This window comes from Poecilia mexicana, unplaced genomic scaffold, assembly GCF_051168715.1.
Source record: "Poecilia mexicana isolate PSO_F unplaced genomic scaffold, ASM5116871v1 scaffold_3, whole genome shotgun sequence".
NCBI lineage: Eukaryota > Metazoa > Chordata > Actinopteri > Cyprinodontiformes > Poeciliidae > Poecilia > Poecilia mexicana.
This window is the reverse complement of record NW_028263372.1, coordinates 33,587,395-33,601,356: the sequence shown is the minus strand read 5'-3', so window position 1 is coordinate 33,601,356 and position 13,962 is coordinate 33,587,395. Positions and strand designations below refer to the sequence as shown.

Genomic DNA, 13,962 nt, shown 5'->3' with positions numbered 1-13,962 from the left:
CACCAATATTTACCACATTATCTTCAAAATAATAAAATGTTTGTATGCAGGAAACACTGTTTGCTATGGGAGGAGATCCTCCATGTTGGATCAGTTCATCGTCTACAGGCCACATAAAGCTGAGTGCAAGAATTGCAAATCCATTAAGTCACTGTGCTGCGTTGGATTTCTCCAGTTTTATTCCAAAGCGTATTTTTAGATTTGATGCCTGTGCTGAGTTATTAGTCCAGCCCTGCAGCGTTGCTGCTATATGTGTGTTTAAGCTACATTAGAGCAGAGTTACAGCAGCTCCCCCATTTTCCCCACAACATTAACTTCCCCTTCATCCTGAAATGTGTCCCCACATGCCTGGCACAGTACAGTGTCCAGGGAAAAGAGATCTGTTTTGTACCACACCCCCCTCCTGCACTTTCTTTTTCCTCTTTTACAGGCGACCAGTGGGATGGGGGGTGGAAAGGGGGCAAAGACAGCTAAAGTACAGGCTGGGGGTGAAGGGAGCGGACCGCTTGACAAACGGGCTGTGAGCAGCGAATCGAGAAGGACGCAGATGTCAAAGCCATGAATCTATTGACGCTACCCTTCCTCGTTTTTCCGTATTTCTGCACATTACGCCCGGGTTTGGCGCTTTGTCGCTCTCGCTTTCTTACAGACGGGCCTGTCCCGATTCTGCCTACTCAGCACCTATACCTTCACCCGAGTCGCACAATTACTCACTCGGATCTGTAGTCAGAAAAACATGAACTGACAAAGCTTCTGTTTGCGTGTGTAAATAATTGAGTGCATCATCATTAACTGACCCTGAGTGGTGATACTCAGGGTCAGCTGTAAGTTGTCTGTCATCATCCTTTCACTCATCATGTTCACACATAACCTGGGATGAAAAATAAAATATCCCACATGCGTCGCTTATATTATTAAACCTTCAAAATGTGTCAAAAAGTTGGGGATTCAAAAGGATTCGAACAAAGTATTCAGAGCCACACGTAGAGATCCGGTGATTTGATATTAATATCCGTATCGGTCCCGATATTCTAGATCAGGCATCGTTACAATGTTCCCGACCCATAAGGGCGGATCTATTCAATCTAATTCTATGCTTTGTGCTCTGACATCATGCTTTATTATTTGACATCATATGTATAATTCCTAATTGCATTTCTGAACCATTTGAAAGGAGGATTGTTCCCGTTTATATTTTACATGTTTTTGTCAGTTTGAGTTTCTTTATCATTTATTCTACATTTTCTTTTATACTTCTAACTTCACTGCCTGAACAAATTAAAGTTGTTTTTACATGTTTAGCCAAGTTTCTGGCTATGTATGATTTCAGTATGATGTAGTGCAGCTTTCAAATTCTAAACCAAATTCTACAAATTTGTAATTCAGTTCATATTTGTCTATGTTTAATAAGAGAGAGATTTTAAGTCGATTCAGTGATTTTTTTTTCTTAACGGATCGGTATTGGCTGATGCTAATCCTCAGTATTGGGAGTGAAACGAATTGGATTGGTGCATTTCTAGTCAGTGACATTCATGATTAAAGGTGCAATCAGCCTGGGCTGAGAATATTTACAAAGTTTGAAGAAAACTGTTCAAGCTGTCAGATTTAAGGTGTCCATCGTCTCTCCAAATGATTCTTTGTTTTAATACAGTCTAATCAACTTTTAACAAAGTTAAAAAGTTTGAAAAGATGTTGCGATCTATGTGTTAACTGTAGTATCATTTGGTTTGCTCATTAAAAGATGTAAAATATTTAGCTATTTTGTATTTTTTTCGGTTGAAAATTAGCTAGAAAAAATATTTTTAGCTGAACCTTAGATTTATGAGAACAATTATGGAAATTTCAGAGTTGGAAAAATCAAAAATTTGCTAGAAAAATCAGTTGAAGGTTAATTTTGAGATTAATCTAAAAATTGCTCAAGAAAAAAACTCGGACATTTTTGAGTTTCTAAAGTCAGAAACATTCGACTTTAAAAAATTCTCTGAGTTTCAAAAGTCAAACATGTTTAGTTTTGAATTCAAAGATTTTTTTTTATTTATTTTTTTTAGAAAATGTCCTAAACCAAGTTTATTGTTTTTGTTCCAATGTTTTCATCATACAGTTTTTATTTGGTGCAGCCATAAAAAAATACTTCATTTATTTATTTCTTTATTTATTTTTGAGAATCCAAGAAAAACATTTCTCAGGTCCAAACGCCCCTTATGTTTTCCGTTTTCCTGCATGTTTCACTATAATCATCATAGTACATAAAAATAACGATGTTGCTTCCTGTTCCAGTTCTTGTTGAAATCATTTGACTTTGTTTTGCTTTCTTCCTACATTTAAATTGGTTTAGTTTTGACTTATGAAGGTAGCCAGACCGTCGGTGTAGGCCGTAGGCCTCGGAGTTGGCTAATGTGGCTTCGCAGCAGGAATAAATTTGGCTTCAAGCATCTTGTGTCTAATCGCCAAGGATATTAGCCATTCAGGCCTTTTCACAACTGATCTGAGTATCTGATGTGAAACTCCAATGACCAAACATTAAAATTTACACTTAATGTTCATTTTAGGTCATAAATTATTCATTTGGTAATTTACACAATGAGACTACAAAGCAAAACAATAACAAAAAACACTTATAAAAGTAATATTATGGCATTGTCCAACCCAACTTATTTTATGTTTTTTTCTTATTTAGGAAATAAATATATAAAAATCTAAAACCGAAGTGATCAGAGAGAAGTTTCAAATCTCAAAAAACTCTTGCATCTGAAATAGTAAAACTCTTACATAATCTGCCACTAGTTTATTTGTTTATCTATTGTTTTCTTGCATTTCTGTTTTATTTCGGAATAATTCCGCTGATGTTTTGGGTAGCGGTGCAGCCATTAATCATACCTTTTGTCTGTATCTTTTTTCTTCTTTAGGAATAATTTAGTTTTGCTGCTGAATTAAATCTTAAAGCAGAGTAATGCTATTATTGATTTTGCAAAGGTTTATTATCACACTTACCCTGAAGCCTTAAGAGGACAATAAAGAAAAGAAAGTGGGTTGCATTTTTCTGTTTGATTTAAAAATACATCTTCTCTATTACCACAAGCATAAAATAAAGGCTAAAAAAAATCTAATATTTTAAACGGCTTTGTACTTTGTTGTCCTACAGAAATGACGGAAACACATTTCCAAAGTTTATTTTTATGTTAGGATGTGCAGATATTTTTCAACACAAACATAAAATGATACAAATTAATTCAACTGGGTGCAGTTTCTTTCTGTCTCTCTTTTGTTTGTTCTAGCAAAATGCAGAACTAATTCATTATTTTAAAGTCTACCTTTATTAATGTTGCCATTTTCTGTTCCTGTATAGGATGGATTTATTACCTGGCACTACTGCACTCAAAGTTTGATTGTTAAACATATTTTTTGGTTTGTCATTAACTGATTAAAGATTTTATATTTTTGCATTGAACAACTTAAAATTACTTTTTAATTTGTTGCTTTATATCCTGAAATATGATGTAAATCTTAGACATTTAGATCAAAAGTGTATCTATATGTAGAGAGAACAACTTTATAGGGTATCATAAATGTAAACACAATCTTTCTAGAAATGTGGCTCAAAGTTTTTTTATTTTTAAGTTTATGAATTAACATAAATGATGAAAATTGAGTGGTTGTAGTTTTTTTGTTGTGCTTGGCAACATATTCCTTAAGTTATGAATTTATCCAGTCAAATTAAAAGAGTGCATTAATCTGGGACAGTTTGTAACTTTTAGATATCGTCTATCAGCCAGGTGAATAATGTAAATATAACAACATATTTTTCTTTAATTTAAATAAAAACCATGTTTCTGTGTTACTTTAGTTCGGTGTATGCTGCAGTCTGAGGCAAACTGTGCGTCGTTGTTTCTGGGATGAGCTGTGCAACTTAAAGTATGAAGAATTAAAGTAGGACAAAACGGTCATCAGGCCAGATTTTGTTCACATGTGATGGATTCAGTCATTACGGCGCATTCATAAAATTGATGTAAATGTCCACACCCACTGCATGCCCGACCGTTCTGTGATTGAATTTGTAAAATGGTTTGTTAGTCATTATATTTGTTGATATTAAAAAAAAGCTCATCACTGAATTGACTTTTTCAGACAAACTTTCCTCCCATTCCTCTAGTTATGATTAATGATCTGTTGTTTAGCGTAAAATAAATATCTTAATGGATTAACTCATTGTTGTCTGGACTTTCTGACAAATTAAATCTTTAAATTATTTCATATAAATGTGTTTTTTTTTTTTTTTTTTTTTTTCCTGACTTGGATTACAACAGGGGTGTCCAAATTGTGGCTCGGGGACCATCTGCGGCCCTTGAAATGATTCATTGTGGCCAGAATTCAAGAATAGCACAGATACATTTCACCAGTTGATGTTGATATACTTAAAACAAAATCAAAGTGAAATTTTCACTCATTAAAGATAAAAAATAAATGATGTGAACAAATTAAAATAATCTTAAATTCAAAAACTTGAGCAACAAAACAAACTGTTCACCTTTTAATAAACTCCATTTTCTTTCATTTGAATTTAACACTACATAGCACCAGAAAACATCCAGTAACTTTGGTGGAACACCCATTTAATAAACTAGGCTACATAAGAGGTTTTTATTTTTATTTTAAATAAAAGAGTTGGCAGACTAGAATACATCTAAAATGATTCCAATTTTAGATGTACAGTATTTACGGAAGAATAGGATCCCTATTGGTAGAGACCAATAGGGATCCCTATTGGTAGGGACCAATAGGGATCCTATCTGGAATAATAAACAAATAAATACAGTTGTTGAGTTTTGCAAACAGTTTTGACATCTCTGGGTTGAAGAATATGCTTTTAAACTTGAGATTTAATTGTATTTCTCTCAACTAATAGATTTTTTAGTGAAATAAAGGAATAAAGTTTTGACCTGTCTTTAAAAGTGTGTCATTTTTATTTCTTATTCCAGTGTATCCAGATCTTTGTAACATCAGCCTGGCAGCTGTGGGAGACGCTCAGAAGCACCAAGACCGGATTGCATTCTGGGAGGACGTATATGGCTTCAATATGGCATGCATGAAGGCGGCGGTGGTGCCTGAGGCGGTGGTGGAAGTGGTGCAGGCGGAGACGCTCATCTCTGAACCTGCTGTTGTTCAGGTAAACATCCTGAAAACCCAAAAATCAGAGCCTCTGCACAGAAGTAAGAAAAGATCGTGAGTCATTTCTCCCGCTGTCGTTGGACTGTCGCATTTGTTATTTTTGTATTTACCCAGAATGCCGTGCGCTGTAGTCCACTTCCTGCTCTGGTTGTCACATATATATTCGAAGTGCACTCTACAACCAAACCAGACTTTCTACGTAAATGAACAAGAGTTGGGCTAAAGTGTCTAAACAGCACCCTCAGTTAACTTAAATCCTAATTATTTAAAAGGAAGTCACATTTATGTAAGTCCCTGGTGTGCTTTGCTGAGACAGAAACATTGAAGCTGTTAGATACGTAAAATGAGAACCAGAGTTGGCTCTTGGACCAGGAGAGAGGCTCATGGAGTTTCAGGAAGTGTTTGTGGTGATGGATCTGCCTAATCCTTGTTTAAGTTCCTTCATTACTCTCAGCAGGCTTCAAATACAAACTGATTGCAGGCTTTTCTCTGAGATAAAACCCAGTGAAACCGCGTTGCATGTAAGAACAAAGAATTCCCAGAAGAGCCCTTCTTACGGCGCCGGAGCCGTGTTCCTTTGCCAGTTAGCGCCTCTGATAAGTGTTGCGTCCTCCAGCCATCAAGGCGGGTGATGAATGAGGGGAGAACATTGATGTAATGGAATTTGAATCCTCTAATCGATAGCTTCTCCCCTCAAGTGACAAATAGTCACCCCCTCTGCCCAAATTACAAGGACTCTCATCTATTGCCTCCCGTTGATACGATCCAGTAGCATTCCATTAGAGCTGGCTGCAATTCCGGAAAATTGAGAGCAAGCGGTTTTGTGGAATTATAAATTCCCATTGAACAGATGAGGTTTTTTTTTTTAATTTTCTGTGAAAATAGATTGAACTGTTTAACTTCAGAATGTTAACTTGCTGTCATTTAAATGTAAGGATCTTCCGATACCGATATCTGAGGTTTAGTATTGATTAATACCGATCAGATAGAGAAAAAATGGTTTAATTGACTTAAAATGTTTTTCTTTTCTTTTAAGCAAACACAAATATATTTAATCACAAATATATTTGATAACTTAAATACACAAATGGCTTCACAAGTTTGGTCAAGCATGTGAAAAAAACAACTTTAATTTGTTCAGTCAATTAGAAGTATAGCACCCAAAGTAAAAATAAATGACAAAGAAACTGAAATTTACAAAAACAATTGGTCAACAATGTGAAAGTAATCTGCCACACGCCTGTGGAAAAGTGCAGTTAGGAATTTTACATACAATGTAAAATGCATAATAAAGCTCAGTGCAGAAAGCATAGAATTAGATCGAATAGATCTGGACATATTGTCACCGATACCCAACCTAGAATTGGTTTCAGTATCGATACCGATTCAGATGTTATCGGATTGGTGCATTTGTATTGTCAGTTCAAGTCTCTGAACTTTCCTGAAAATGCTCAAAATAGGCTCTATAAATAGGTTCTCATCCAGCACCTTTTCTCATTTATGTTTAAATTAAAATATACACTCATAATTACTGTGTCTTCCTCCAATCTGGAACTCTGATTTGGAAAAAATTGGCTTCCACAAAACATTCAATAAAATCGGGACCAAAATGTTTTCAAAGCTTCAAACTGGAACCTTCTTTTACTAATTATGATTTCAGGATATTACAGAGGAAACGATGGATCGGTGTACATTACTTGTGACAATATTAACCTTGTTTGCACACAACTGTAGTGTCAATCTTTTTATGGTAAGAAAAACCAACATATAAATCAGAATCAACTTATTATGGCCACTTTTGGCACCTAGTCTTGCATGAAGCAGCAGTTTTTATAAAGACGCAGGTTTCCTCTGACTGCCCTGCTTCTACATTGAGTTTCCTTTGATAGTGTTTTTATAAATCAATTTTATTGTTTTGCTTTGTCTTGTGTTGTTTAATCTGCTGCTGTTTACCGTTTTGTTTAATTTGTTTTGTTTCAACAGACATTGGACTGTAACACAGTGTGCCTGTCAGAACTGGAGTTCACTAAAGATTTCCTGCTAAAGATAACAAAAACCACAGACTGCACGGTAAGAATTACCAATAGATACTGGCCTTATTATCACCACTTTTGATCACCAAGGCAACTTGGGAAGAAAGCAACTATTTAACTTGCTTTTTACATAATTATATGCTGCAGAAATGTTATCTGAGCAAATACCTTGGACAAGCCATCATTCAGACCCTGATGACTGAATGTTTGGTTTGGAGATGCTGTCAGCTGGAATCAGAGATATTAGCAAATGTGACTTTAAAAAGGTCTTACAAATTATGCCCATAGTTTATAGGGCAAAGCTTATAAACATGTATTAACTGGAAGCGTAAGTGTATTATTTTAAACTGGAGTTTAAGCAGTTGCAATGATACATGATTTTTTTCAAATCTACTTTAATTGTCTGTGAAGATGGCATTAATATCAGGCAAAAATCAGATCAATAAAGCACTTGTATACTTTTAAGATGTTAATTTCATATTATTCGATGAGTGCATACAACAGTGATTCACTGCAGCAGTATGCACTGCAAAAACACAAAATCATACCAAGCATTTTTGGTCTGGTTTCTAGAACAAATATATTACAAGACATGAAATAATAACTAATTCATGAGTAACTTTTAGGACGAAATAGGAGCTTGTTTTAAGTCAATAATTACTTAATATTGATAAAAAGTACTATTTCCACTGACAGATTATTTCACATATAATATTGGAAAAATGCCTTTTGAAAGTGAAATAATCTGCCATTGGCACTAGTACTTTTTTAATAAATATTAAGGAATTATTGACATAAAACAAGCTCACATATCTTGCTGAAAAGTTACGTATAAGTTAGTTTTGTGTAGTTGCATCAGAAACTGGATAAAAATACTTGGTAAGATTTTGCAGTGTGTTGCACAAAATCCCTATTATAGTATATTGAGCAATGGCAAAAGGGTTATGAATACTTTTGTTATTCTCCTCATATTTTTTATTGATAATGTAATGAAACTAAAATAACAGTATGTCTTAGAAGAAGTTTGAGTGAAAGTTGGTGTTGGGATGTATTGTCCAGTAAAAGCAGGACTTTACTGGAAAACAAGTTTCTATGTGTATTTTGTGGGCAGCAGCGTCGTCCCACTGTGTCTCAGCCACATTTCTCTCCACAATGCAAGCAGCAACTACAGAGTAGCTCCAGTTTTGTAGACCCTGACGCTGTGTGAAGTGATCAGTCTGCAACAGACCTCATTGTGTCCAAGTGGCTTTGTGTTGTAGTGTGTGTGTTTTTTTTTTGTGCTGCACTGTCGGGTGTATTGGTTTAATGGACAATCAATACGTAGTTATTATCTGTGCTCTCTGGGTGAAGCTGCTGGATATAATGGGATTCGTAAACATCCTCTCATTTTTCCTGTCTTCTCTGCTCTGTAATTGAAAACATCCCAGTTCTATTTCTAGACTTTAAGTCCAGACGTGTTTGGAGTCCAGTGCAGCAAAACTGATGATTCGATCGCATGGCGAGGCGTGTTGAGTTCACTTCCTTTTCTTCCTTTTCTGTTCTAATTAATCACACAAAAAAATCTGTAGATTTTTCACTTTAATTTCCTCCTCTTCCTCACATTTCCACCTTTACCAAACTGATCTGTTGTCAGAACAGACGTAGCGTCTTACCGGTAGTTAGGGGTATAATGTGTGAAGGGTAAACTGGTCCTGGACCAGTGCTCTGGGATTGGTAAGAGGGTAGCTGCTGCCTCTCCTGTCCTGTGATTGAACGGCTGCTTTTGTTCTCCCGCCGACAGTCCATTCATCAGCTCAGCCTGCCTAACCTTGCATTAAATGAACAGCACTACCCCTGCGTCTGCGCCGATCCAGCATAAGACAAATCCTTCTGCTCTTGCTTTCTGTTTTTTCATTTATTTATTTTTTTTAAATATTCCTCCCTTGTGGCATGTTTACACCGCCTGCTTTCACAGAACTTGGATTAGAGCAGATATATACGCTGGAAGTTTCATTTTCAGTCTCATTTTTGGCTCGTTGGTGTTCCTACTGTCATGATCGCTTACCTGAACTGCAGAAGAGGTAGCGAAATTTGCTCAATGATGTATGCTGATGGTGTGGCAGGAGAGAATAAGTTTCTGTGTATAATTAATTTGAAGAGCGCTGTCTCGCTGCTGCTGACGTGGTTACTGTAGCTGTGCTGAGAAGGGGGAAAGAAATCTGTGCAATCCATCTCTAACCTGCTTTCCATCAAATTTAAATTGTGTGTCTGGAGCCGTGGCCTTCTGGAGTGTCGGGTCAGGCTCTCGTCAACTTCAAGGACAAACTTTAGTGCATTAATAAAGGGATTGTTAATGGAAAAATCCACTCTCTAATGTACCTCACCAAGTCAGAACATTGCATTAAAGTCAAGATAAACTGAAAAGCTGCTTCATAACTTTTTGTTGCTCTTTTTACACAATATATAACATTCTAGTGCAAACTACGCCTTAAAAGCCTGCAGTTATTAAAAATACATTGCAGACCATTTTCTCTTGTTCATTTGATTTAGACTCTGATAAAAAAATATGTATTTTATTATTTTTTTCTTTATTTATTTAAAAGCTCGATTTTATACTTCCACTTAAGTGTCTGAAAACAGCCCAAGTGCTTAAAAACCATCCAGCCGCTCAGTTAAGGTTTCTTGAAAATTAGCTGTTTCAGAAACTACTGAAATGTAGCATCACAAAATAGCAGGAAATGCCCCTCACCTAGCAACGCCAGCAAAACCCAGTCCGTTACCTAGCAACGCCAGCAAACCTACGCCGTTACCTAGCAACCCAAACAGAACTCCAGGGCATTTGGTCAGCTACTTTTATCCCTGTATGCGCTCTGCAATTGCTGCATTGCAAAAATACTAAAACCTACCCAGTATTTTTGGTTTAGTTTTATGGGTTACTATTATTGCAAAGATTGCAAATATGGGAGCCAAAACATATTCAAAAACTCAGCAAACCTTACCCAAAACTACATTTCCTTCAAATTCACAATTTATTTTACGTTATTTTACAGTTTGTTCGTTTTTTGGTTTCAGACATTTTGAAAACAGATTGAGCATTAGCAATTAAAAGCCAATTAATTACATGGTTAGATTTAAGTTATGAGCTGTTATGGTAAAATAAACTATTTCCAGTAAAATAAATCTTATCTGAACTTTAATTTGTTCAACATTAAAGGGGCAATATCATTATTATTTTTCAGGCACTAGTACTATTTTATATCACAGTCAAGTAACTGTGTTACCTTTAGTAGTTCTAAAAATGCTAAATATGTCAAATACAAAATTTAACTTTGTAATTTGCCACTTTGAAATTGGGCCTCTGTCTCTTCAAAAACTCATTCTCTTTCTAAATCCGCATTTTCAGAAAGTCATCACAACATGGCTCCTCTATTGACTCCCTAACAACATTTTAACAGCATTGAACTGAGAAGTAGCTTGTATAGTGAGCTCAGCAGATTCGCAGTTCAACCAGGTGTTTGCTAATTGTTGCTGGCTAGTCTGAAGGAGCTCAGTGGAGGAGTGGCGGGGGAGGGCTGCTCTGTGAGGAGTTTTACATAGCTGAACGGTTGCCATGGAGATTAAAGGATTTCTCAAACATTCCTGAAATAATCACAGCAACATTCCAGGTATGTTTTCAACGAGGTAATAACTTTAGAACTTGATGTGAAGCTCAAAAAAGTCAATTTTATATTAAATAAGTTTAGGTTTTTGCTTTTTTTTTCACAATATTTGTAAAATAACCACATAAACCCAGTTGTGCAGCTTAAAACCTGCTGTGGATTTGTTGGTTTAACACATGTGTGAGGAAAACAACCTGTAGGCACGTTGGAAACGAGTCGTGTTCATGTTTGACCTCGGCAGCAGTGCTGAAAGGCCAGGAGGAGAGTTTGTGGGGGGGATTCATGCCGTCTTGCTCTAGAGGTGGTCATGCTTGACGCCTCCATGCCTGGATAAACCCCATCAAAAGCACATTAGCCCTCTTTTCCTCCCCTCCACCTCGTCGCCCCTCCTCCTCCCTCTACTTAACCCCCCCACCTCTTTCTCTACACCCTCCCTCTCTGCCGCCGTATAATAGTATCTGGCCGGGCCACGCATCTCACTGACATGTAGCCAGGCAAAAGGAGAGCAATGATGAATTGCTCCCTGTTGGTGTTATCCATGATGATAATTATTAATTTTCCCCTCGCTCTTCCCGTAGAATGGGGGCCGGAGAGCCGCAGCATCTCCGATCCTCCTCTGTGGGCCGTCAGGAAGCCCGCTGTCATCCTTTATCGCAGACAGAGCCCAGGCCCAAGGCTAAACACTGATGAGAATGAAATGCATTCATTCTGATTTGTCCTTTTTGGGGGCGTTTGTCTCTCTACACTTTAAGGTTTCACTTTTTTTTTCTCAGTCTTTTCCTAGCACCTTTTTAGGGCTGTTTGCTGATGATAAATTGTCCCAGAAGTTACTGCGATAAACGATAATATTGTTATTTTGAGACCATTTTCAGCTAATAAAGCTAATAGCATAGTAATCCAAGAACACATTCTCAAACATTAAATTATTATGAATGTTTAACACATGAATTGGAAGACATTTTAAATATCCAAGATAAACACAATATAAATTTTTTCACCTCCGATACAGATATGAGGTATTGGCCGATTCCGATCCAATACAGGAAAGCAGTGCTGAATTGATTTAAAACTTTTGTCTTGTTAAACAGACATAGATGTACTTAAATATAATTGTATAAATAAGTAAAGCACAATTAAATACACCAATCGCTTCAGAAGCTTGGTCAAACATGTAAAAGCAGCTTTTATTTGTTCAGTCAGTGGAATTAGGAGTGGAACAGAACAAAAGGTTTCCTACATGGTCAAACATGTAAAAACTGCAACAAAATTTCTTTAAAATTATTCAGAAATTGCAATTAGAAATTCCAAGTATAATATAAAATAAAACATAAGGCAGACAACAAAGCACAGAATTAGGCTGAGTAGATCTTATTTCACTCATAAAGACAAAATGCCCATATTTTTTCTAAATATTAAGGATTTATTGACTTAAAACAAGCTCCTGTATCATAGTGAAAAGTTACTTATGAGGTCGTTTATTGTCTTTCAAATTTGTTAGGATATTTGCACTAGAAACTATTACAAAAATAAAAATTTTAGAATCTTTTCACACTTTGAATTAACTTGCACAAAAGTTTTTAGTTGATCGTTTCCATCTCTTTGGTCAAGAAGTCTGAAAGGCCCTGATTGAAAGGCGTGTGCGTCATCAATGTCTTTAATGGCTTATCTGAACACTTTCACATCTTCTGTGTTTAATGTCTGAGGCCGTTACATTTCTTCCTCCTTTTCTCAAATGTGATTTTAATGAAGTGTCGAGTTGCCAAACTGCTTAGTCGGTTTTATATTTCCAAGTTTCACTCGGCAGCGCAGATTATAATTGCCCATCCCGGCTGTCTGGTGAAAGTTGCACAACGAAGAAGTGACAATCAATCTCGCTTACGAGGCCTTGTCATCAGCGCGACGCGTTGAGGGTGATCTCTGCCTTTCTGACTGAGAGAGGTGAGTCTGCTCTGCCTGATGAGTAATTAAAGCTAATTTCCTAATTACCTCAGCTACGAGCTTCTCTGTAGTATTCATTAAACGGCATAATTGCATTGGGTTGACATGCTCTTTTATCCACTTTGGCTTCTTTTCTGGCAGTTTAGCTGTGAGCTAGCGGCGCTGCCTCTGCTTGTCTGAGTCAATAAAGGTTGATTGAAGCTTTGGTGTGGGGAAGGTATTGAACACTGTGGTCACTGAAGTTGCACAACTTTACATATCCATTATCCCCCCCTAAAAAAACTTTGTTTTGTAGGAGCTGTTGGTGGATTTCATGAGTTTCTTTCTTCGTGTGCTGTAAGCACCTTTTAAAGAAATGCTTCCTCTGGATTTACATCATGTTGCAGGTTAATTTAAATTAATCCTCCACTCTTAGTAATCCGTCGTTCCGCTCATGTTGCTGTCCTCCTTTGCTCCTCTCTCATATTCCCTTCCTTCCTTCCATTGATCCGGTTCTTCTTTGTCTAGGAGAGCTGGCCTCCAAGTTGTCAGCTGCGTCAGGATTAAAAGCTATTAGTTCTGCATCATTGCCACTACAAGTGTGCTCTTGAGATTGATAGAGTGGCTTTCCTCTTTCAGGAGGGGCACATACAGGAAGAAAACAAGCCTGTGGGTGTTTTTTTCCCCTACAAATCTGGCTATTGCCGCCTAAAGCTACTCTGGCCTTGGACTTAAGCTAAATGTTTTTTAGATGTATGAAATTATTAACTCTACGATGCAGGGGTGGTCCTAGCCTGTTTGGTGCCCTGGACCATTACATCATTCAGATTACCATGCGCCATCATAAACACACATAAAATTTATTTCAATATTTGAAAAAAAATGTGGGAGTAACAAGAAAAATAATATAAACACACATAGAAAAGCACAAACACACAGTACACCATGCAGGTTAAAATACAAAAAATAAAATAGATTCATTTATAATAGATGCACAAATTTCAGTCAACATAAAAAAAAATATCTTAAGACAGTTTACACTTTTGCAGTTCAAGAAATTAAAATTAATTTACACAACTGTTTTAAAAAGCTTGGATGCTACATATTTCAAGGAAGAAAAATGGGCCACAGGTTTAACTGCAGAACTGTTTACGAGTGTAACAACTGATGCCGCCCTACAGGAGAAGCTGCCCTGGGCGTCTGCCCAA

General features: G+C 36.6%; 1 protein-coding gene across 2 annotated transcripts in view; it reads left to right on the top strand.

The window, feature by feature from the left end:
- Positions 1-13,962, top strand: part of prmt3 (protein arginine methyltransferase 3) — a 54,684-nt gene that overhangs the window by 27,073 nt on the left and 13,649 nt on the right. For both annotated transcript variants that reach the window (XM_015009050.2, XM_015009049.2), the window contains exons 13-14: positions 4,977-5,164; positions 7,150-7,236. In XM_015009050.2, coding sequence (XP_014864536.2) covers positions 4,977-5,164; positions 7,150-7,236 — 275 coding nt within the window. The remainder of the gene's footprint in view (positions 1-4,976; positions 5,165-7,149; positions 7,237-13,962) is intronic.